This window comes from Bos mutus, chromosome 2 (genome assembly GCF_027580195.1).
Source record: "Bos mutus isolate GX-2022 chromosome 2, NWIPB_WYAK_1.1, whole genome shotgun sequence".
NCBI classification, from domain to species: domain Eukaryota; kingdom Metazoa; phylum Chordata; class Mammalia; order Artiodactyla; family Bovidae; genus Bos; species Bos mutus.
In genome coordinates this window covers 2,129,930-2,154,956 of record NC_091618.1, presented here as the reverse complement: position 1 = coordinate 2,154,956, position 25,027 = coordinate 2,129,930, and the positions used below count along the sequence as shown (strand labels likewise).

The 25,027-nt window shown below is 56.3% G+C and overlaps 1 protein-coding gene across 3 annotated transcripts in view; it reads right to left on the bottom strand.

Annotated features, from left to right (window-relative positions):
* Positions 1-25,027, bottom strand: part of PAX7 (paired box 7) — a 107,119-nt gene that overhangs the window by 47,251 nt on the left and 34,841 nt on the right. For all 3 annotated transcript variants that reach the window (XM_070382079.1, XM_070382089.1, XM_070382081.1), the window contains exon 5: positions 3,921-4,120. In XM_070382079.1, coding sequence (XP_070238180.1) covers positions 3,921-4,120 — 200 coding nt within the window. The remainder of the gene's footprint in view (positions 1-3,920; positions 4,121-25,027) is intronic.

Genomic DNA, 25,027 nt, shown 5'->3' with positions numbered 1-25,027 from the left:
GAATCTTTGATCAGGACTGAGCCGTTTGAAAACAGAGGCTGAGTTTTATTACTCCTTTTTGGTCCTTCTCTCCACATCCTGCCCTGGGAGCAGGACGCTATAAGAGGCTGATGACTGAGTTGAACGTCTCATCTGGCCCTTCTTCCAATGCAGCCCCGAGGAAAGGAGCACACAGACAGACTCGGGCTTGGGTCTCAGGACAGCCGCTTATTACCTGTGTCTTTAGGAATTCGCTTCTGCTAGTGAAAGGTCAGGTCTCTCATTTGTAAAATGGAGAGACTGAGTGTCCCTGCCTCTTAGGATCACGGTAAGGATGATGAAGATAACGCATATAGGCGTTGAGCGGTGAGCCTGGCACACGAGAAAGGCATCATGAATGTCATCCAGCGTAACGAAAAGATTCAGTTTAAGTTATTAATTAGAGAGTCCCTCCAGTGCCTCCCAAATGGGATTCGGTTCAGAGCTCCCGCCCGCCCGCCCCCAAGCAAACAGCAGGGCTCCAAACTGGGACCAGATGAGCTGCACGCAGCCCTGGCCCCTGGATGCTGCTCATCTGGAGGATGGGATGTCCTCCCAGGCCTTGTGGGAGACACCTGGGCTGGCCTTGGGGCCTCTCAGCTCTCAGCCTCTGTTTCTAGAAGAGACACGCAGACTTCGGAATCTCGGAGCTCAGGACGAATCAGACTTGTTTACCTGCAAGGAAGATGTCTGCGAGGTGGGGGTCGGGCCCTCAGATGTTTAGAAATGAAGACTCCTCCGGGGAAAGGAGTCACCGGTCACCAGGCACATGTCCTGCCTCATGCGCCTTCCCCACCCTTCCCGGTGGCGGGGCTTTCTGCAGACTGAGATGGGCATCTCCGCCCAACATTGGGGGTACCATATAACCCCACACAGTGCCCCGCGGGCTTCCGAGGGAGGTGCCTGACCCTCTGCTGGGGGGCAGGGCTGGAGGGGAGGCAGAAGGGGCGACACAGGAGTACCAGGGCCCTGCCCGACCTGTGCCCACCAGCTTTCTTGCTGATTTGGATGCCAGCCCTGGGACAGCAGGGATTTCTGTCTGCCGGGTCCCTGGTGCCTAGAACAGTGCCTGGCACACAGGAGGTGCCCAGTATGACTGCTAGATGAATAAGCCTGGAGTTTCGAGGGTGGAGCACTGGGCCCACTAAGAATAGGTGGCCTTTACTAATCACAGCCCCTGCGCCGGGCACTCCCTGACTGTGTGAGTCTGTTTCCACGTTATCATGGAGTCCTCAGAACGAAGCGGACCCTGTTACCATCATCTCCGTTTTGCAGAGGAAACCAAGGGCGAGGGAGGAAGTGATGGAGCTGGAATTTGCACCAAGGCATCTGAACCACTCTGGCACCTCCCAGTGCCACTGAAATGAGATGACACAGGATTGTCAAATCCTTGAACTACAGGCTCTTAGAATCAGAGGCCAAGACCGCAGAAGTATCCAGCCCTAAAATCGAAGCAGTGCTCAGAGGGCTTCAAGGCCCCTGCCGCCCCGTCCACAGCAGGAACCCTCTCACCGGGGCCTCCCATCCCCCGGACATCACACTTTGGCTTGAACACTTCTGGTGACAGGGATCTTAGCACCCTCCAAGGCAGCTCTGACTGTCAGTAAGTCGGGATCCTAGAACTTTAAGGAGCCTTCATGCTCATTTCGTTTGGCCCCTTTATTTATGGATGAGAGATTAAGTATCAGGAGAGGAAACTGATCTGTCGAGGGTGATACAGCTCATCAGAGGCAGAAACCAGTGGGAACCCAGCCTGCGGCTCCTGGTCTCCCCCTCCCCAGCCCCGCTCCAGGGCCTCGCAGAGCAACTGCGTCCTCCAAGCCTTCTCTTCTCCAGGCCAAATGCTCTATTCTTCCTGTCTTGATTTGGGGCGGCGGAGGGGGGGTCAGTCTTTGTTCATTCTTTAAAACTCAACATGTATCGATCCCTTTTTTGCTGGGATCAGGCCCAGTTCTCAGGCCACGAGTCGGGGGAGAGCCAGCCCCGCCCTGGAGCACTGAGGGTCTGCAAGGGGAGCAGCACGTGGAGCATGGCTACCTTGGCCCCCGCGCCGGGGATGTGCCTGGGTTCTGCTGCTCCCCCTGTTCTCAGCCCACCCCCACCCTTGGACCTTGAGTGACACCTGTTTCTGAGTCCCCTGGGCCAATAAAAGCACTGCCCTGACAGCCAGGACGTTTTACAAGGAGCGGCCAGGCTTCAAGGTGGTGGGAAGCAGCCGTGGCCGCCAGACGCGGGAATGAGAAAGCACCCAGGAATGTGCCCAGGAGAACAGCTGCAGGGGGATCAGAGGCGGAGGAGGGAGGCCCGGCCGGCAGCTCGGGTGTCACCCCAAGGGGAGGGGGCTGGGACGAGCCGAGCTGGCTGCGCCGCCCATCCGCGCCCCCTGGGGTCTCCCTGCGTGGCGGCCCAGGGCCTCCCACTCCGGGAGGGGGGCGGGTGGGCAGAGGGAGGTATGCTGGTCCCCGAAGCGCTCAAATGCCCCTTTGCTTCTAGCACTTTGCTGCTTTCAAATGCCAGGCTCGAAGTCCGTTTCTCCTTCCCAGATGGAAAGAGCCTGGGCTTGGCACACACAGGCCTGAGCTCTGCGCACACATCCCCAATGCCATATCACTGCTCAGTCTCTGCCTGTGATGAGTGACCACCCTGGCCTGACAAGGGGTCTGAGGTTCCCTGGGGTCCCGTGGGAGGAGCCCCCAGCTGCTGCCCCAAGGCAGATGCCCAACAGAAGCTCTCGGATCCCTCTTGGATAAGACAGAAGAGCCCCCAGCAAGCAGCTGGGGGCAGCCCCTCGGCAGACTCAGCTCCCCATTCACGGAGGGACCAGGCCAAGACGGGCTCCCATAGGAGCTGTGCATCAGCCCCCGCTTCCTCCTCTGCCCCTCCCCACCCCCCGACCCAGCCAGGCCCCCAGAGACTCTGCCTTAGAGAACTACAGACATCGTGCAATCTGAGAACTCAGCTCGGGGAGAGGAGGCGGGTCCTTCCCCCATCCCCACTGCAGGCCTTGAACCCTAGACAGACGCGGCTCTTCCTGTGCCCCACCTTCAGCAGGCCCACCGATCGGGCACGGGCACTTTGCGGGCGTGGATGTCCACAGGGTGTTCAAAGTCTGCTCACCCTTCCCCAGATGCTTCTAACTGGCCAGGAATACGTGCCCAGGCAGCTTGCATGCTTCCCATAACAGGAAACTCATTACCCACCCTAGGAAGCTAGGTCTGTTCTGGAAAGTTTTGTCCTGAATCTTTCCTCTCCTCCTCAGAGATGTGGAAGTGTTTATTTCCTGAGCTCCCTCTCTTGTGGCTGAACTCATGTCCTTCTTTCCTCTGTCCTTGCCCTTTCCTCCTCTCTCTCTATCCCTCCTTCCTTCATCTTCCTGAAGTTCTTGTCGGCAAGAGGAGGGAGGCATTCCAAGTCCTCACAGCCCCTCCTGGCTTCCCTGGGGCTGTCCGAGGATTGGTTAGTCAGTCGATTAACATTTGCTGCCCGTTTACTCTGTATCAAGTGCTGGGGGCATTACTTGTCTACACAGCCCCTGGACTACTTGCCACAAAATCCCCACTCCTACTCCAGGGGGCCCACTAAACACCCTGACCCTGGCCACCCCCTCTCTCAATCCCGGTCTCCAGATGACTTGTGTGCTATGGTGCGTGCTTAGTCACTTCAGTCGTGTCTGACTCTTTGTGACCCCATGGACTGTAGCCCACCAGGCTCCTCTGTCCATGGGATTCTCCAGGCAAGAATACAGGAGTGGGTTGCCATTGCCTCCTCCAGGGATCTTCCCCACCCAGGGATCGAACCCACGTCTCCTGCAGCTCCTGCACTGAAGGCGGGTTCTTTCCCACAGAGCCGCTGGGGAAGCCCCTCCAGATGACGCCCGCAGCGCAAAGCCCGGTGCCCCTCACCTGCACGCGCGCCTCGGTCAGCTTGGTCCTCTGCGCCAGCTCCTCTCGGGTGTAGATGTCTGGGTAGTGGGTCCTTTCGAAGGCCTTCTCCAGCTCCTCCAGCTGCTCGGCCGTGAATGTGGTCCGACTGCGGCGCTGCTTACGCTTCAGAGGGAGGTCGGGTTCTGACTCCACGTCTGAGCCCTCATCCAGACGGTTCCCTACGGCCAAGCGAGAGGGCAGGAGAGGGCGGGGGCCCAGTGAGACGGACAGGAGCTGTGTGCCCACCTCCAGGCCTCCACGGCACTGAGGGTCAGATCCCTCTGAGTACAGGAAGGACGCCCCTCACGGCACTGTTTATCAGAGCGAAGACTGGGACGCAACCTCCCTGCCCACCCTAGGGGACGGGTTAAATACCTTATGGTCCAGCCATTAAAAACACAAAACCCTGTAGTTGGGCATCTAGGTTCTTACCACTGACACGAAAGGATGTTCATGACATAGGACTCGGGGGATGGTTTCATGATGAAGCACATTTGTCAAAATTCCTAGCACTGAATTCTCCAAAAAGGGGAGAATTTTTCCCATTTATTCACTGTACCTCAATCAACGTGACTTTTAAAAGAAGACAAGGCACAAACCAGCGTGCAGAACCGAAACCCACTTTTGGAGAAAGCATGCGTAGCACATTATGGAACTCTACACTCAACAGGTGAACAAACGCGAACCTTCAGGATGACAGGACTTTTGTTTTCTTTTTGAAATTTGTTTACAGTTTAATATTTTTTAAATGACAATCACTTAGACAATGATGCGATCGCATTTTGGGAAAACACTGCAGAGACTAAGGAGAGCAGGAAGAAAGGAGAGGACCAAGGAAGCGGGCAGACGCTTGTGCCCGGAGCTGGCAGCCAGGGAGCGTGGATTCCAGGCTTGGTTCTCTCCCAGATGCCCTGAACTCTGACCTTGGGTCTCGGTTCCCCCATTCTTCTCTATGAAAGGTTAAGACTGTGTGACTTCCACACCCAGGCCCTTGCTGGGACATTCCAGGATCACTGAATGATCTTCCAGGCTGGAGGAGGAGACCCCACCTGGTGATCTTGGTCATGACTATGACTCCCACCCCATCATCCCCAGTGTTTCCACCCTGGAGCCTAGGAGTGGGTGAAGGCCTTTGCTTCCTTTGCAGAGAGAGCTCAGGGGTCTGGGGCCAGCCCACTTCCTGACTCTGGATGGGCTGTCAGGCCAGGTATCTACTCCTGTTCCACGTCTGGGTGAGGAAGGCTGCAAGAAGGGCTTGATCAAGCTCCTCAACAGTCAGAGCTGAACATACCTTGGGGACTGAACTGACTCTCTGCCCACAAAGCTTGGGCCTCTTGCCCATCCCTGATCTGGCAGAAGGAATGCTAGCAAGGGGCTCGCTGGGGCTCTGAAACTGCACCCTCAGGAGTGCCGGGGGACCTAGAGGGAGCAGGGAGAAGGGGGCTGGTGAGAAGAGGAAACCAAGGACGGGAGGAGAGAAAGCAGGCAGGGACAATTCCCCCCTCCCCACGCCTGCGTCTCCCTTTCCCTGCTTCGTTTTCCTCGCCCTCCTTTTCCATCTCCACCTTCAGTGTTCCTGGAAGTATTCTATGTTTTCTCCTTCCCTCTGCGGAGCACCGATGCAGCACCAGCCGCGTGCCATGCACGGACTATGAACGCAAGCCGTGTTCCGGGAGATAGCCTGAGTCGAGCCTCAGAGTGCATGTGCCTGCACTACAGATGGGAGGAACTGAGTCACAGAGAAGTAACTGAAGCGCCCACAGTCTCAGCGAGCGTCCAGATCCCACCCAGGCCCTGCTTCCCTGGTTCCCGTCCTGTTCCTACCCAGTGCCTTCAAAGGCTGGCGACAGGGACAGGTCGAGGCTCCTCCCACAAGGGACAACCTTCTCTCAACCCTGAAAACAGCACAACGCCTAATGCTGCCTCTTAGGTGCCGAGTGAAGGTGAAGGAACAGGCCTGCCGGGCCGGGGGGAGAGTGTGTGCAAAGGTCTGGCGCACCAAAGGGCACAGTGGGTGATGCTGTCGTGGGGCGGCGCCCACGGCTGGCAGGTCTCGGGCAAAGCCCCCTTTCCCCCAGATCTCTCCCCCGTCCTGCTGACGTGGCCATCTTCCCAGGGGGCGCTGGTGGTGAAGAACCCGCCTGCCGATGCAGGAGACATAAGAGACTTGGGTTCGATCCCTGGGTCAGGAAGATGCCCTGGACGAGGAAATGGCACCCCCTCCAGCATTCTTGCCTGGAGAATCCCATGGACTGAGGAGCCTGGTGGGCTAGAGTCCAGGGAGTCACGAAGAGTTGGACAGGACTGAAGGGACTTAGCTAACATGGCCAGTGGGAAGTCATCCCTGCTTTTCACTGGCCACCGATGATGATGCCACGCAGCAAGGAACCAACGGCAAGGGAGACGTGCCTTCATCGCTGCCCGTCTCACCCCTAAAGGCAGGGACCTGGGGTGGGTCCAGCCCCTCCCTCTGCCCTCTCCCAGCTTCCCAGCTCCCCATCACCGAGAGGAGGCCTTGACGGGCACAGCTGGCATCTGGGGTGCTTTCCCCAGCATGGCTGGGGCTCAGAGCCAAATACAACTAATCCCAAGGATTCATTTCCTGAAACTCACTGCATAGCTTCAGTTTTCTGACATTGACAAGGAGAGAGGGCCCTTGGGGCCTCAGAAGGAGGAAGCCGAGGTTGGCAGGAAGGGAGGCCCGCCCACAGACGGGGAACGGGACAACCGACTCTGTCCTCTCCTGGGGACTTTGGGCTCGGACAGCAGCTGAGGCGAGGAGCAGGGTTGCCCGGGCAACGCCTACGGGCAGAGATTGAACTCAGAGCTGTGAGGTCAGACCGGGGAGGAGATGCGAGCCCCAGTCTGATGGCGGAGGCACAGCCCTGTCCTGGGAGAATCTCCAGCCTGATTAAGTCTCAGTTCAGTTTAAAGCAGTGCCATCTAACACAACTTTTCTGTGATGATGGAGATGTTCCAGGTCTGCGCTGTTCCACAGGCAGGATCAGCCGCCTGTGGTTCTGAGCGCTTGAAATGTGTCTAGCACAAGATCTGAGTTTTTCATGTTATTTCCATTTTTCTGCAAACTTGCATCGCCACACAGGGCTGGTGGCCACCCAAAACGACAGAATGTCTTTAGCACCATTGGTCTCTCTTTTTAACAAGGAGAGGACAGGCTTCAAGTTCTTTCTGCCCACACTAGTCTCCGGTAGAATTTAATGACCTCGTTTGTTTTTAGGATATTGGTTTGTATGGGTCCCAGCTGTCTGTGGGCTTCCCAGGTGGCGCCAGTGGTAAAGAACCTGCCTGCCACTGCAGGAGACACAAGAGAGGCAGGTTCCATCCCCGGGTGGGGAAGATCCCCTGGAGGAGGGCATGGCAACCCACCCCAGTGTTCTTGCCTGGAGAATCCCATGGACAGAGGAGCCTGGCGGGCTATGGTCCATGGGGTCGCAAAGAGTCAGACACGACTGAAGAGACTTAGCGCGCACACACCTGTTTATAGGATGTGATACGTGTATTCCCTTTACAAGAAGATCAGTTTCCTTGAATTCGGTTTTTAAAGATAACTTTGTACCGAGAAGAATATTCCTTAATAATAGGGCAGGCTGGAATCAAAGTCATGCACGCAATCAGCAAATGACCGATGGGGGATAGGTTCAAGGTGCTTCTGATACCAGAGCTTGCCCAGCCTCAGAGCCTTGCCACCCAGTGACTTCGGGCTTTCTAGGTGTCTCATGGAATTCTGCATTTATTTCTCCCCTTGTCTTCCTGTCCTTCCTGCCCCTTATTCAGCATGGATCTGGGAACTCCACAGGCCCAGAGAGACACCTGGGTGGGAACCTAGACCGGGAAAGGCAGAGCAGGCCCCTACAGGTCTCTGTTGACTGAGAAGACCTAGGGGCTTCCCTGGAGCTCCAGGAGTTAGGGCTCCATGCTTCCACTGCAGGGGGTGCGGGTTCGATCCCTGGTCAGGGAACTAAGATCCCACACGGGCAAAATAAGTAAATAAACAGGAAAGAAACAAAAATACTCACTTTAAAAAAGAGAAAAGAATGGAGGGTCACACTAGGATGCTGTGGTTGTCATAACAACCTTCTGGATGCTGAGTGGGGAGAGCAGGGCCGGAAGATGCAGAGAGAGCTCTAGAGAGTGGGGCTGGGGCCTGTGACTTAGGCCCTGGAAGGGATCTCCCACCTCCTCTTGGCCCTTCTCAGGGGAAGAATCTCCCACCCCATGTTAGGTCTGTCTCATTCTTCTGTGTGCCAGCCTCATGCAGACCTAGGAAGCGGGCACTGTTGGCTCTTCTACAAACAGGGAAATGGGGCTCAGAGGTTCAGTAACTCGAAAGAGGCCGCAACACTGTGCCACACTCATTCCTGGAGAGGGGTGGGGAGGAAGACACACTGGGAGGGGGTCTGTAGGGCCCCCAGGGCAGCTCTGGTCTGGCCCAGAGTCCTTCCTGGGAGGCCTGACACCTGGATTCTGAGGTCTGTCTCCGCCCTTGCTGCGTGGCATTGGGCCTGTTGCCTCCCCTCTCTGGACTCCACTGTCTCAAGGCGAAAACGAGGACAGTGATGCATCCTTGCATTCCTCACTGGGTGCTTTGAGAACAGAATGGAATAACGACTTTCAGAGGAATCTGGAGCCTGTAAAGGGCACGTGAAGGATTGCTATTATTACTGTTAATTACTGATGATGATGTCATGACGATGATGATAGAGAAAAAGGAGCCTCAGGGCACTGCTGCTCACCCAGCAGGGCCCCCAGGGTCAAGTCCTCCCCTGGCGAGCCTGGCCTCTGGGTGCAGACTGGGCTGCCAGCACGGGGCCGGGGACACGTGGGAAGCACGGGCATGGGCTTGCATCCATTAAAGAGGCTGGATTTGGGGGGCGGGCTGCAGGGGAGCGGTCTCCCAGGCAGCTGCGGCTCTTCCTCTCTGGCTCTGAAGCAGCTGTGGGTGGAAAGGCCCCACAGTGGGCGGGACAGAGCCTGGAACGGGTCTGGAGATGACTCCAGGTGAGGGATATCATGAGGGACCCTCTCTCTGGGTTCCCAGATCCTGTCTCACTTAGGGAGGTGGGGAGTCCAATACAGTTCCTCCCTTGGAGCCCTCCCAGTCTTAGGAGGGTGAAACAGCCTCTGTCTCAGGAAACTCCCGATCGGATGGAGGAGGCATCACCCCTGCACTAGCAACTTCCCCGTCTGATGGAGGAACACTACTTCCAGATGAGCTGGGGCCAAGACTGTCGTAAAACAGGGAGACAGCTCCGTGGGATTTGAGAGCAGCCTGAGGACAGAAAAAGAGAGGAGAGGCTTCAACAGGTCTGCTCTGGCCAGAGTCCAGCCCAGGCCGGGCTGATGCAAGTGGCCAGAAAACCACTGGGGGCAGCCCTCTGGTTCTCGCCCCAGCCTCTGCCCCTCCTCCGAAGCTCCCTGGCTTTCACAGCCACTGACCGGGAAGGCCTCCGTTATGCCAGTGAGGCCCCACCACCCTTAGGCCTGCCCACATGTCCAGATTCACCCTCCGCTCCCTGTCCAGCTCCCAGCTTCCTAAACGACCCAGCCAGGCTGCCCCACGCCTCCCTGCCTTTGAATTCCAGCCCCTCTGCTCACAATGCCTCGCCCTTCGTTGGCGCACTCCTGCTCATCCGGCAGAACACAGCTGGCAGGTGCCCTCCCCCTCAAGTCTTTCTGGGTCCATGCAGACCAGGCTGGTTTCACTTGCGTCTCATCCTGGAGCTCTCAGAGCTCCTCAGGAGACATCAAGCTGGGCTGTCGCTGCGTCTCTTGGTCCCACTGGACCAGGAGATGGAGGAGTGTAGCAGAGACCGGGCCTGGCACCCAGCAGGGGCTCCGCAAAGCCTTCTTAAATGGATAAGGGTTAGCAGAACGATCACAGAGTTCCTTTCAAACTGACACTCTGGAGTAGTCACCATTCTCCCCTTCCACATGCACTCCACAGTTTACACGCCCTTTCAATGTTCCAACACAATCTCTCCCGACAGAGGGTCAAGTAGGCGGGATTAGCCCCATTTTACAGATGGTGGGGGGAATCAAGGTCACTGAAGCCGGGAAGACCACCCAGGACTCAGGACTCCCAGCCGAGTGGAAGCCAACTTTGCTATAATTCCCAGGTGATGGAGAATTCCATTTTGGATCATGAAAGCTAAAGCAGCTTCTGCTCCATCCTACCCCGACCTTCAAACTTTCTCTGTTCTCCCGAAAGTCTGGAAACACGATGGTCACAGTTTCAGGACCTACCCATCTCTCAGAAGGCGGGAGGGACCTGGCCACCTCCAAACCAAATCCTTTTCATCCCAGATCTGCGGAAGGCAGCAGGGAGATCCTGAGACTTGGGGTCCTCATCTCAGCTGCCCCCAACTCAGAGACGCCTTCCCATCCCACTCCGGAGCCCCCACCCGCACCCGCGCAGCCTCCCAGCCCAACCTTTATTACAGTTTAACATAGGCCGGCCCGGAGCCGCGGCAGAGAAATGAATCACATAATAGCTGATATGCGTTTTAATCGAGTAATTCGGGCAGAGCCGAGAGCCGGCGAGTGCGGGCTGGGTGTCCCTGAATACCAAGCAGGCCTGGGCGCAGGCCTCGGAAAATGGAAAAGTCATTTACAGCTCAGCTGGGGGCCGGTGAGCAGGGGCCGCGGCGGGCGTCCTCCCGGTCCCTCCGCGCGAACTGCTCAGCTGTGACCAGCACATGGTGTGCACAGCTCCTAGGGTCCCTCTGCGGGGTCCAGGCCAGGCAGCTCACAAGGGGCCGGGGGACCGGGGGTGGATGGAGAGGCAGGGATCGGACCCCAAGTTACGCCTCCCTGGAAGCGACCCCCCCATCCACCTCCTCTGCCCACACTGCTCTGGGCTACCCGTCTCAGACTGTCGGGGTCCTTAATGACCCCCTCGCTCTCCCATCACGCCTCCCAGGCAGCCAGCCCAGCACCCAAACTGGGAGATGCAGCATCCTTCTTATCTGCAAGCCCACCCCCACCCCACCGCGGTCCAGCCCCACAGTCTGTCCATCTCTCCCTGGACTCCCACGGTCGTCTCGTGCCCCAGCGACTGCCAGCCTTTGCATAGGCTGTGCCCTCTGCCTGGAGCACCCCCTCATCCCTCTTCTGGCCTGCCCTTTGCAGCAGGCCACCAAAGAGGGGCATTGAAAAGCACAGGCCCCGACACAGTTTGCCTGGATTCTGTAGACTTCACGTGTGTAAATATGGATAACAATGGGAATTCCCTCCCCCTGGCCCAAGAGCCACTTGCCTTGCTCTGCGGTTTCCTACAGCGCGCACCACAGACAGATGTGCTAAACGTCCCTTTTCATGCCTGTCCCCACCCCCTCCATCATCCTGGTCATCACTCGAGTCCATGTTCCAAGCAGGTGGGCGTTTTCTCTGCTGAATCTCCAGGGCTTGGCCTAAAGTGGACACCCGCATATTTGCTGAATGCCTGAACGAGTAAACGAGTGAGTCTGTTAAGGCCACAGTGCCAGGGACAAGTGAGTGCTCTGCGTGCGGGAGCTGCCGTCAGCTTTGGGCCACTCCTCCAGAAAGCCCTCCAGACACAATCTCTCCATCTGAGTCTGGAGTGCCTGCTTCTGTGCCCTTGTGGCTGGGGCTCAGCCACACCGTCCACATGGATTCACTTCAGTTCTGCTCTCCCAGAGGCCTCCCGAGGGGACTGAGGCACTGGTGATGTGGGGATCCAAATAGGTTCTATCTGACTCCAAGTGAAGTGAAGTCACCCAGTCGTGTCTGACTCTTTGCGACCCCGTGAACTGTAGCCCGCCAGGCTCCTCTGTCCATGGGATTCTTCAGGCAAGAATGCTGGAGTGGGTTGTCATTTCCTTCTCCAGGGGATCTTCCCAACCCAGGGATTGAACCCGGGTCTCCTGCATTGCAGGCAGACGCTTTGTCCTCTGAGCCACCAGGGAAGCATCTGACTCCAAATCTCACGCTATTTCTCGGCGACTGACTGATGCCCCGTGTCACTCTGCCAACTCAAAGAGGAGAGGGAGGGGAGGAAAATGTGACAAAACTTTTTCTTCTTTGGGAAGTGTCCATCTAATCCCAGCAAACTACCTTAGAAAACAAAAGAAAACTCTGAACCTTAAGTAGATGATTTGCATTGTAAACAATTGTGTCCGTTGGGGTATTCTCTGATTGCGGTTTCCGTGGTCACAGTAGAGTCCTGTCCTCGGGCACTAGAGGGCGCTCTTCGTACATTCCTGCCAGGAAGGGGCATCTCCAGGAAGAAGGAAGTAGTACTGCTAGAAATAGCAGTGTGTTGTAGTTCCAGAATTCAGAGCCATGTTTTTTCTCATGATGGATCCAGAGATCCCGCTGCCCTGAATTGTGAAGCACAAATCACGTTTAGAGGAGAAGGTAGAGTTGGTAAAGGGCTGGAGCCGTCTGAGCCAAGGGCACTCAGTCAGGGAAGACTTCCTGGGGACAGAGTTTAAAACCACGTTCACCTCCTTAAGGCAAGAGGGTGAGCTGAAGGTAGGTGCTGGGCAGACAACAGAGTTTGCTCTAACAAGGGGGATCGCCAACGGGGCCTCTTCTCACAGAGTGTGGCCGAGGCTGCAGACACTGAGAGAAGGTGGGCAGAATAGAAGCTGTGGGATCAGATGGACCTGGGTTTGAATTCTGGATCTGTCTCCCACCACTATCGATGTTGAATGTGTAATTGACCTTCTAGCCTCATTTTCATCCTTTCTAAAATAGGGGCAGTGATGCGAGTCAGGGAAGAAGGGAAGACAGAAAGCCGTCTGGAGGCTGAGCTCCGGGAGTGTAGGTGACTGAGCTGAGCTGAGCCATCTCTCCTTTCATTCAGACAGAAGCCTGGCAGGTGGGGAGCCGGCCCTCTGGGCTCAGCCCTCAACCTGCTGTGTGACCTTGAATATGTCACTCACACCCCTGGAATCTCTATTTCCCCATCCGCCCACTGGGAGAAAAGCCATCCACCTGCCCCTTAGGGTACGGATGCAGCTGCATAGATGGAAACTTTGAGAAGTACCACAGGGCACCCTTGACGCAGTGATCACAGCCTGCTCCTCCACTAACTCAGGAAAGTTGCTTCACTCCTCTGGGCCACAATTTCCTCCTCTGCAAAATGAGGGAAATCATAGCACAGACCTCACAGAGTCGTCACACACGAAAATTAGTTGAATTACTGCAAGACAAGGCTTACAACACTGCTATGTATACAGTAAGTGCTCAGTATATGTTAGCTATTATTGTTATTGCTATTACTATCGGTGCCTGAGTACAAGAACTTCATCTATCTCAGTAGCCCTTGGAGGTAAGCTCATTTGCCCAGCACCAAGCACAAAGGCAAGGAATGCATGAATGAATGAACCAGTGAATGAATGAATGAACACATGAATGAATGAATGAACACCTCTCTGTCATTTCTTCCTTATTCTCCTACGGTGGGGGCTTTGCACAAACACGGTCACACGCACAGAGCCCACATCACACCCGTGGGGGCGGGCCATCGCAGACACACGTGGTGCCCACGGACAGGAGAGGGAGCAAAGGTCTCAGGTGAGCCGTCCAGCTGGGGCACCAACGCTGGCAGGGCTGAAGGGGCCAAGCAGGGCGGCAGGCCCCCAGGAAGCTGATCCGGGGAGGCCCGGGGTGAGGCCTCAAAACCAGCCGAGGGGAAATGGCCGCAGCTGGGGCCCCAGCGAGCCAGATGCAGCCGCCCTGCGTGGCAGGGAGGGAAAGGCAGCTTGGCCACCCGTCCATGCCCCACAAAGCCACTGTGAAAAGACCATATGCCCAGGGAGCCAAGCCTGCCGGACCCCCCTTCCCCCACCTCCCAGCTCCCCTCTCCCCCTCCTCAAAGCTGCAGCCGCTAGAAAGCCATCACAGGAAGTGGGGTGGAGAACCTGGGGTTTCAGAGCCTGGTTCCCTCCACCAACCCTCCTGCCTCCGGGCTCAGCCCCGAGAAAGGGCGTAAAGCCAGGGCTCGTGGAACCCCAAAGACTGGGCGCTGTGACCACACAGAGCCTCCTACAGCAGGAGTACACAGTAAGTGCTCAGTATTGTCACTGCATGAAGGCCACAGGAGGATAAACACGAAAAGAGCTGCGCGTGTGTTTAGGGCTCTGCGCTGTTCCTGTAGCAAGTCGCGTGGTCTCAGAATAGCCCTAAGAGATGAGCATTTCTCTGAGTCCTGTGTTACAGATGGGGAGGCTCAGGCGGAGATAGAGCAGACTGATGACTGCACCCGGGCAGCTTGCACCCAAGCCCTGTCTTCACCATCGAGGTGACCCTTGTGAGCCTGGCTTTCAGGGTCCTCCCTGTCCTGGCCCAAATGTGCCCCTCCTGCAAGCTGTGGCAAGGCCTTCGTGTCCTGCGGTGACTTGGGATGCTGCTCTCACACTACTTCTTACTGTCTTACTTCCCCTATCCTTCAGGTCCGACTTGAAGCCCACCTAGTCCAGGAAGCCCTCCATGACTACCACACCCTGAGCACCCTCCTGAAATCCCTGTGCCATTTGCCCCCAGTGGCCTTGACTCCTGCTGGGGACAGACAATTAAGTTTCAAGGCCTGTGTTTTGTTTATGAGTATGCCTTATCATCCAATTTGTAAGGAGTTTATTTGAACTGCTTGAGAATGGGACCTAGGTCTCCTCCATCAAGCTGGGGACACCCCAGAGTAGAGGTTATGCCTCCAGAATAAGACTGGGGGTTTCTTAAAGCTCTAATCTATTGACATATTTCTTCTACTATAACTGGGCATGACCCCAGGGCGGGGTGACTGGGCACACCTCTGTGTTCCTATCTCTCTAGAATTTTATTAATAACAGTATCCAATACAAACTGTAGCCGTCAGTTGAACAAAGCCACAGTGGGCCTTGCCATTGCGGGCAAAACAAGGAGAAACGACTCAAGTTTCCCCCGAGTCACAGGTTCTCTCTCAGGACCCCGGACTGATCCCTTTCCCCTCGGGACTCATTTCTTGCTGTCCAACGTCCATCTGACCCCTCCCTCATCTTTCTTTGAATGGGCCTCCCAGAAACCTCTAACGTCATATGGAACATTAAGGGGCACCCGCAGGGTACCCCACAGACCCCCCCAACAAAAGCCAGGGCAATCCGAGTGCACTGCCATGAAAACGAGCAGATTTCTGAGCATCTCACCCCTCTGGAAAAGAACCGCTCTCTTAGAGGCAGACAGGGCTGTGAGCTGATTCTCGGACGCGGGTTTGAAGGTGAACCAGGATTGCTGGGAAAACAAGCTGCACCTTTAACGTTGCTTCATGGAGGCCGGCCTCCCTCCCTGGAGACAGAAAGCTTTACCTGGGGAGCCCGCCTAACAGGACAGACTCCCCCTCCGCGGGCCAGCAGCAGAGGCCCCACTGAGTCCTGTCTCCCTGTCTCACTGCCCCTGGGGGTTCCAGACTAAAATAAAGAGGGTCCCCTATTAAAAGAGGGTGCCACCTCACCCCTGCCACAGGCAGCTGAGACCACGGCCGGAGGAGGTCTTATTACTTTACCCAGAGCAGGGTCCCCAGGGAGCCTGTGAGCTGTTTGGAAAGACAGGGGGCTTCCAGATTGGAACCCTGACCTGTGTGTGGCTGGCTTTGCCTCCAACTTGCTGTGTGACTCTGGCAAGTCCCAACCCCTTTCTGGGCCTCCTTTTGCCCATCCCTGAAAACCAGAGGTCCTCCTGGGTCTCTGAGAGTGAGCCCGAGAAGGGGGGCTGGACGGCATCTGATTTATGCATCACTTCCCACTCCAGAACCCAGTACAACTCCTGGCATACAGTAGGGCTTAGGACATGCATCTGTGGCTAGATGAGAGAATGCTGGTGGTCGAGGGTAGCAAGGAGCTCCGGGGGGACTGGGCTGCTAAGGAGGGGGTGCAGGGTAGGCTACGGGACCCCCCAAGATCATCTGATTCCTGTGGGGGTGGGGAAGGATGGACCTCGTGGCCCTGGGGTGCACATCACATGCTGCCTGGCCAGTGGTCCCGGACCTTTCTTCCTCTCTTAGGGGAGGGGGGTGGGCAGGCTCGGCCCTCCGTCCCCCCTTCCCGTCCCTGCCCTCCCCTCCCTGCCTCGCCCCCTCCCCTCTCCCCATCCCGTGTCTCAGGCTGGTCGCTGGGCAGCGGGCCTTTCACGGTGCATTCTCCCGCTGCCCCTCCCCAGCCTCGCTCCCCGGCAACCTCATCCTGTTGTGCCCCCATCAATCTATGGCAGCCCGGCCCCTCCAGCTGGCCCGGCTGGGCCGTTCCCAGGCAAAGCAGGTCCACAGTGGAAGGTGGTGGAAAAATGTGGACAAATTTCTGATTTGCAACACTCTGGGAAAGAGTTTATTGCCATTGTTTGAGGACGAATGTATAAATAAAGCAAGGCGAAGATTGCAGGGGGAGGCTGATGAAAGGCAGAAAACGAGAAATTTTATGGCCATAAGGAGCGCACTCTGATGGTGATTTCTGAGGCACCAGACCATGGCAGTTACTTAGCCAAATGATCGCTGTGAAGCTGGGCAAGGGGCTTATTTCTTAATTACTGTTACGTATCATGTCAGGCGGACGCCCCAGCCCGGGAAAACTTGGCCTTGAAGCAGACACCCGCTCGGAGCCGGGTCCCGGGGTTGGGAGCTGCTGGGTCCGTGGGAGGATATCACTCGCCCCCTTGAGGGCAAGGGGCTTCCCAGGACCCGATGCCCTCTCTCTGTCCAGGCTCCTGCACCCAGACAGTGAATCATCCACTCGACACATAGGGGTCAAACACATGTAGGTTCTGAACCAGCTCGGGGTGACACAGCAGAGGATGAAATGGACGAGATGTCCAGTTACAGAAGATATCAGCAAAAAGCGGCTGGGGCTCATTTGGGGCTCCTCCCGCAAAATGAGTCAGCAGGCAGGACAGCAGAGGGGAGGAGGCAGGCGGCGGGGCTGGAAGGCGGTGGAGGGGGAAGAGCGATGGCTCGGCTGTACCACCTGGGCCAGGTACCTCTGTGAGCCTGTGTCTTTCCCTGAGAAAAGAGGGGGCAGGACGAATTTCCCTCCTTTTGGTCTCCCTCATGGTTCTGAGATCCTGGGATGCTGTGATTCCATTATTTTTAGAGTTGGTGGGGTTGGTTTTTTTCAAAAGTGAACAGCATCTGTCCTGTGAAGCACTCTAGTCTCTTTCTGGCGGTTCGTGTCAATCACGTGACGCAGTAACAGAAGGAGCAGGGGAGTTACGGTGTACTCAGGGTCTGCTCCGGGAGTTACGGTGTATTCAGGGTCTGCTCCGTGCCAAGAAGTCAACACGCGTTGCGTCCTCGCGTGAAGTGCTCAGTCATCTCTTGGAGCTGGTGCTCCTTGCTGAACGCTCAGAAAAGGCGAAGACCTGCTCGGATACTAAGTGGCAAAGCCACCCTTCAGCCCAGGTGGGTCGCACACCAAAGCTAACGAATGCATTTTAAGTAAACCAAACTGCCTCGCCAGCAGCTCCTACAAGGGTGGTTCTCAAGCTTTAGGGCATCAGAATCCTCGGGAAGTGAAACTTGCTCAATCACGTCCGACTCTTTGAGACCCCACAGACTATGCAGTCCATGGAATTCTCCAGGCCAGAATACTGGAGTGGGTAGCCTTTCCCTTCTCCAGGGGATCTTCCCAACCCAAGTATCAAACCTAGGTCTCCCCCATTGCACGTGGATTCTTTACCAGCTGAGCCACCAGGGAAGCCCAAGAATATTGCAGTGGGCAGCCTATCCCTTCTCCAGCGGATCTTCCCGACCCAGGAATCAAACCAGGGTCTCCTGCATGGCAGGCAGATTCTTTACCAACTGGGCTATCGGGGACTCAGATATGAAACAGAGATTGCTGGGTCGCCCAGGGGAGTTTCTGATTCAGTAGGTGGAGCCTAAGAAGCTGCATTTCCAACAGGTTCCCTGGGGAAGCCACCTCTGCTGCTGGGGGCCATGCTTTGAGAACCATTGCTCCACAGAAATTTAGAGAAAAGTAGCAACAGCTAACAAACAAAAACCACACTGCTCCAGGGGAATGGAAAAGCATACAAGTCTTCTTACTGTTATCAGAATGGAAGTAGCCAGGCTGAAAGAGACCACAGCCTCTCATGGCACCAAAACCCTAGATCTTTTCCAGAATGATGAGGGAGAAGACGGTCAGCCCGAAGAGGACCAGCCAGGGGGTCGGCTCAGCAGATGAACTTTCTTCTCTGTGGTCCGGCAACCCGCCAGGGTGGCTGGGTCACCCATCAGACCCCGGACAGACCACCGGCATGCCTGGAACCCTACACAGGGTCCTGCCTGTCCCGGCTCCACCCCAGCCTCTTCCCACTCCTTCTATCTACCCTGTCCCCCTTCCTAAGCTCCCTTCCTTCTCCCACCATCTCTCCTTTCACCATCAGCAATCGGGTGGGCACTGTTCCTAGTAGGGGAAAGACCTGCCGCCCACCCAAACAGCGACTTTAAAAGGTTTTCAAAGTCAGGGACCCTCCCCACACCTGCCTCCTCCCTGGCCCACCTTCCAGCCTCCCAGCTTGAATTATCTGGAGAGTCATTATTTATTTCCACTCCAGAATAACAAGGATCTTTCTCTGTTTTGTTCACTGCTTTAATTCCCAATGCCCAGAAGAGAGCCTGGCCCATTCAAAAAGCTCAACACAGATTTGTTGAATGAATGAATTTATGGAACGAATGCACAGCCCTCTCCAATATGCTCAGATCTCTGCTATGACTTGGAACGCTCCGACAGATGCCAACGAAGGCTTGCTCTTCAGGCCAACGTGCTCATTGGTGACTATGATGACATTGGTGACTATGACAATGATCTCATTAGAGATGTATTTATGCATCGTCAGACACCTGGCACCACGCTGAAAGCCCCAGCTAGCCAGCTGAACAGTTCCAAGAGGTCTGGAGGATCGCTGCTCTGTAAACCAACACACAGGTACTCCACTGAACCCCTTCATCCACATCCAGATGTCTGGTCCACTCAGGGGCGGCCCAGATGCTAATGCACCATCTGAACGATGCTCACAAAACAGCCTCCAAGGCTGCCACCGAACCCCTTGGCCACCCTGGACTGCGAGAGTCTTCCTGCGAAGCATCAGACACCTTTGGAAATGTGTGGCTGGAGGAGCCTGTTTTTAAAGGAGTTAAAATCCAATTTGATCCTGCTGCTTACACCTTTTCTAGTTTGATGTGTTTTTGATAAAAAATTTTTTTGATCAATAAAAATAAAATCTGTTACTTGCACCCTGGGACAATTATTGCTCTGGGCTCAGTTTGCTGAATCTTGATAGAATAAATAATGTTATTTTCCCCAAACGTGGCCAGCCACAGGTTAGGTCCATTAAACCAGCAGAGAGGGAGTGGAATCTGAAAACACACTGGTTCTCAGAGGGCTTTGCCCACCCGAAACCATGCTTCGAGGAGGTGGTAAAGGGTTGGGCTTCCCAGCTTCCCAGCTCTGGGGAGCGACTGGGGATAAATCTCCGTGAGGGGGAAGCAGCGATAACAGGCCCTCGCGATGGTCTTACCTGGCCAAGTGCTGTGCTCGGCACACGTAACTGACATCCTCCCAAGAGACTCAAAGCAGAACTGAGGCGGAACTGATTCTAAGGACAAGACTCAGAAAGAGGCAGTGACTCACCCAAGATCACTCAGCTGGCCATGGCTTGAACCTGGACCACCAGGACCCCGAGCACACGGTCGGACCCCTCTGCCCCCATGTCCCTCTCACTGGGTGAGGGCAGCGACAAGGCCCGGGAAACCGCGGAACAAGTGCAGGCGGATGCCTCTTTCTCTACATGTTGCCTTCTCCCCCTCTCCCCGAAGTGCCATCCTGGGCTCGCTCCAAATCGCCCTGATACAGGGCTGCTGATCAGACCAGCGCTCTCCGTCTGGCCTGGGGTGGCGTTGGGGGAGGGGCTGCAACTCTTGCCATAGAGGGGAGCGCGGTGGGAAGGTCTGGATCCCGTGCAACGTGGGTCCCATGGAAGGACCCACATCCACTGTTAGCCACGGTCCTGCTGGGTATGAGCACATGTGCTTACAATTCCTGTGACCTTTACTTCCTGTTAGATATTTCTCAACAAAAGAATTGATCTTTTACTGAAAGAACCTGACGTATCCTACAAGAGGTCAGGGGCGGGTGCATTAAAGAGCAGGGATGGCTTGGCAACCTCAAAGGCTGAACTAGACAAGTAACACCAGGCGCCTAGGGCACCCAGCGGAGAAGGCAATGGCAACCCACTCCAATACTCTTGCCTGGAAAATCCCATGGATGGAGGAGCCTGGTGGGTTGCAGTCCATGGGGTCGATAAGAGTCGGGCATAACTGAAGTGACTGAGCAGCAGCAGCAGCAGGGCACCCGGTGGCAACCTTCAGAGGGTCAGTGGTGAAAGAGAGGGAGATGGTCCAGGGATTCTGAAAGTGAGGGGCTCGATCAAGGTGCCTGGAGAGTTGGAAGGCGTCAGTGACCGTGGTGTGGAGATGGACACTGGTGGCAGATGAAGAAGGACAGAAATATACAACCCAGCGGGCCCAGTGTGTGTCCAGCTTGTGTGCTGTGTGCTAAGTTGCTTCAGTCACTTCCAACTCTTTGGAGCCTTATGGACTGTAGCCTGAAGATTCATTGGAAGGACTGATGCTCACACTGAAACTCTAATACTTTGACCACCTGATGTGAAGAACTGACTCATTTGAAAAGACCCTGACGCTGGGAAAGATTGAGGGCAGGAGGAGAAGGGGACGACAGAGGATGAGATGGTTGGATGGCATCACCGACTCAATGGACATGAGTTTGAGTAAACTCCGGGAGTTGGCGATGGACAGGGAGGCCTGGTGTGCTGCGGTCCATGGGGTTGCAAAGAGTCAGACACGACTGAGCGACTGAACTGAACTGAACTGGACTGTAGCCTACCAGGCTCCTCTGTCCATGGGATTTCCCAGGCAAGAACAGTGGAGTGTGTTGCCAGGCCCTCCCCCATGGGACGTTCCCGACCCAGGGATAGAACCCACGTTTCTTACACCTCCTGCATTTCCGGCTCGTTCTTTACCACCTGAGTCTCCGGCACGGCAGGCAGATTCTTTACCCTCTGAACCACCAGGGCGGCCCCGTGTCCAGCTTGGATGGTATTAAATACTTTGCCTCCTTCCATCCTGACAACTTGAGCAGAAAGGAACTGTATCGTTCCCATTCTGAAATGAGGAGACAGATGATCCCACGAAGGCTCTAACTCAGAGACAAGGCAGAGCCTGGATGCAAGATTCGAACCCAAGCCAGCCGAGCCCCGGTCACGCTGGGAAGGGGAGGCCTCCCCCAGAGTCCGACTGTTACCCTCACAGCCCTCCTCGCACACGGCCACGGCCCCCCCCCGCCCCGGCCCCCTACAGGCTGGGCCGCCTGCCCTCTAATTAGATTCCCCTGGAAATAAGAGTGTATTGTGCCGTTCTGCTGAAGGCAAACGGATTTTACAATTTCTTTTCTTTCCTCCTCTTTAATAACTCGCAACGTCTCAAGGAGGTTTTACTTAGGGCCTGCACACTGGAAAATTATTCTCTCATGCACTCGCTTTTCTCTTGAGGAAAATTGAAAACTGGATTTCTCCTCCACCGCCGGCTCCTGCTCCTGGCCGATCATGAGCCCAGAATATGCGAGTCCGTTCCTCAAACCCTCCTTGGAACCTTCTTGACCTCAAAAGCAAGGGCCCCCCTGCCTTCCTGCCCCACAGCCTGGAAAGCCTGGCAGCCCCGCTCATCCCGGGAACAGCGAGCAGCCTTTCAAAGCTGAGCGAGCGGGCCGGGGGCGGGCGGGGCACAGCTCCACTTTGAGGTGCTTTTTGCCCCTGGAGAGCTGGACGGGCTCCAGCCACTTCTGAGGTGGGAGCGGGTGAGGCAGGGCTTTTATTGGTCCCATCGGGTTCCCGTTAAGTGTCAGGGAATAAATCATAAACAAATGGGTCCCATTTCCATTTCTGAAAGCATCAGCCCTGCCTTGGCCCTCCGCATCGAAGGGTACATCCCTTTAAGTGGTGCCTGATGGCATGGGGAGCCAGGTGGATGGTGTCACCTCAGCGGCCGGCGGGCACCCAGTCTTCAGCCGGACCGGCGGCCACGTGTGGCGGACGGACAGATGGGCAGACAGAAGGGTGCCCCTGGGGGATGGCGGATCTGGGCTCCGAGTGGACAGGTTTCATAAATTAGCGTTTGAGAGCTCTTGCCCAAGGGGAGGCAGGAGGGTGGAAGGGAGGCTGAGGTGCAGAACACGGCCAGGGCTGGGCTGGGCTGGGGTGAGGGTGTGGCTGGTACGACCACCGCTGGGGGCTGAGAGGGTGGAGATGGGCACGCCGGGGCCTTGGGGCCGGGCACTCAGGGCTTGTTGGACAGAATGTCTCTGGCATCATAAGCATGGTGACACCCCCTACACCCCCACCTCCCAGCTCCTACCGCCCCGCTCCCACAGTGGGGGGTGGAGACGGGAAAGCGACTCAGCTACACCCGTGCACATAATTCATCTGACAACAACCGGGACCATTTGCCAGGCACCCAGGTCCAGGCACTTACGGTGGTCTCATTTAAGCCTGGCAGTATTCCCACCAGGTAGGCACCATTACCCTCACTGTACAGAGGAGGGCTCTGGAAGGCGGAAACACCATTCCCAGCAGTTATTACCGCCCCCAGGAAGCACTTCCTACGCACTTCCTGGCACTGTTCAAATGTGTTGCAACGACTCTCATTCCATTTACAGAAGACCCCAAGGCTCAGAAAGGCAGAGCGTGAGGATCCCAGGTCCAGGGCAGGCGCCGACCTGTGTGGGGAGGGGAGGCTTTCCCAGACGAACTCGGACTCTAATGTTTGAAATCTTTTTGTCAAGAGAGTCTGTTGGTTCAAGCTAGGAGACCCGAGAGTCCCAACTCATTAGGATTCAACTTATAGTTGGAAAAAAGGAAGACCAGAGAGGGGGTGGGACTCGCCTGAGGCCACACAGCAAGTCTGTGGGAGAGCTGGGCTGGCCCTCCTCTAGAGACCCCTGGGCACTCTCGGGTACGTGAGCAATGGGGAGAAGGGTTCCCAACAGCAGGCCTCCCAGACAGGGCTCTGCAAAGGGTGCTGCCAGTACGGCCACTGTGTAGTTAAGCCCTGGGGTCACTGACCCAGGACGCAAGCTCTGAGTTCTGACCACGCCCTAATCCCTCCCAGCCCTCCCCTGCAAACCTGGAAGCAATTCTATTGGCTGCCACCACCCCCCGCCCCCCACCCCCGCCCCCCGGCCCCGCTCCGCCCTCCCCCCCGCCCCCCACCATCCCCACCACCCCCCTGGCTGCAGACCTGCAGACCTGGGAGTTGGGAAGGAGAAAAAAAGAGAGAAGGAGGCCAAGGGCCAGGAACTGACTGGTGTCAGCCAGGCTGGGGCCAGAGCGCCCTTCTTGTGCTCCCCACGTGGAACTAGAGGTGGCCAGCAAGACGCAGCTTCGGAGACCAGCAAGCCGGGAGTCTGAATCCTGGGCGAGCTCACGCTGGCCCCGCGACCTCTCTGAGCTCCAACAGCTGGGAGGCAGGCGGGCGCCCAAGTGACGCAAGTGTGTGAGGACAGGAAGGCGAGGGAGACGCTTGCCGTCCCTCACCCCATCCATCCCGAGGGCCCCCGAGGAAGATGGACACAGGCACTGGCTGCCTCCTCGTGGGCCCCGACATGCTGCAGGAAGAGACTCAAGGAAGACGGGCCTGGCTGGGGAAGGGACTCCACGACGGCTGAGTCATTATTTGCTGACGGTTACCTAAGATGTGCCCAAACAAGAACCAGGCAGGGTCCTCCTCCAGGGCCGCCAGACACACCTGCCCATTTCAAAACCAAGACAAAGGCAACCCTCCTCGTGGAAAAAGACGTGCCAACCCAGCACCAAGCACGTGCTCCATGATGGGAGCCGCGATTATTTTCACGAGCACTTAACGAGCACCTACTCAGCCCCAGGAACCTTCTCGCATGCTCTCCCTCCTAAGCTGCCATCCGGGCTAAGAGACTTCTCACAGTTCCCGGTTTTGCAGGTGAAGAGGCTGAAGCTGGGAGCCTGTGGCTTGGGCATCCGTGTGATGGAATACCCACAGCTCTGATTCTGGGCTCTCAGCCTGGGCCACTCACTAGAATCCTCTCGGGAGCTTTTTAAAAAAATACTGTTCCCTTCTGATGTAATGGTCTGAAGATGCAACTTGGGCAGGTTTTTTAAAGCTCCCCCATGTGACTCTTCCATGCAGCCAGGGCTGAGAACCGTTGCTCTAGGGCTCCTGGTCCTTGCTCCAGAATTTCCCATCTCCTAGTTAGCTCTGGAGTTGAAGAGACGGATGGTTAAGAGAGTTCAGAGGACTGGCATGAAGTGGGAGCATGTATGCCAGTGACCTGGGCTGGAGGAAGAAAGGAGCAAAGTTTGGACTCTCCCTAACTAACCCCTGGTGCTGGCTGGGTTGGCTCAGGGGGCCCAGCCGAAGGTAACAGGTGGGCAGGAGCTCCTGGGACTAGACTGGGGAGGTCATTCACACCATCCTCCTGCCTCCACCACATTCTTGGAGTAAATCCCACCCTGGCCCCTAGCTAATCTTCCTCCCTGCCACCCCCCACCCAGGACCTCATGACTTGTAGAGACTAGTGGGTGGGCATCTCCTTAAGTCTGACCTCAATCCTTCTAGCTGCACCCTCCAGAACCTGTCTCCTGTAACCTGTCCTCCCTGGGCGCCACTGTCGTGGGGGAATCCAGCTATGCTTCTTGGGAAAAGGGTTTCCCTTTATGGGGCCGCTGCAAGCTGAGGGATGTATCTAGTCCAGAGACTCTTTCCTTCCCTTGCAAGTCTCTAACAGAGGGCGGAGGTGAAGGCTGGTCGCAGAACAAGCTTCTCCGCAGCCCTTCCCTTTCTGTAAGACCTAACAGCTGACCATCTGAGAGTGGGTGTTTTTGCTGCCCCATTTACCAACGGGGAGCAGGCACAGGGAAGTCCAGCGGTTTGCCCCACTGCACACTTGGCTAGCTGTGGCAGGGTCAGGACCTGGACCCAGCTCCTCAACTCAGCCACTGAATCAAGGGCAAGCAGTCAAGGACCTGTCATCTTT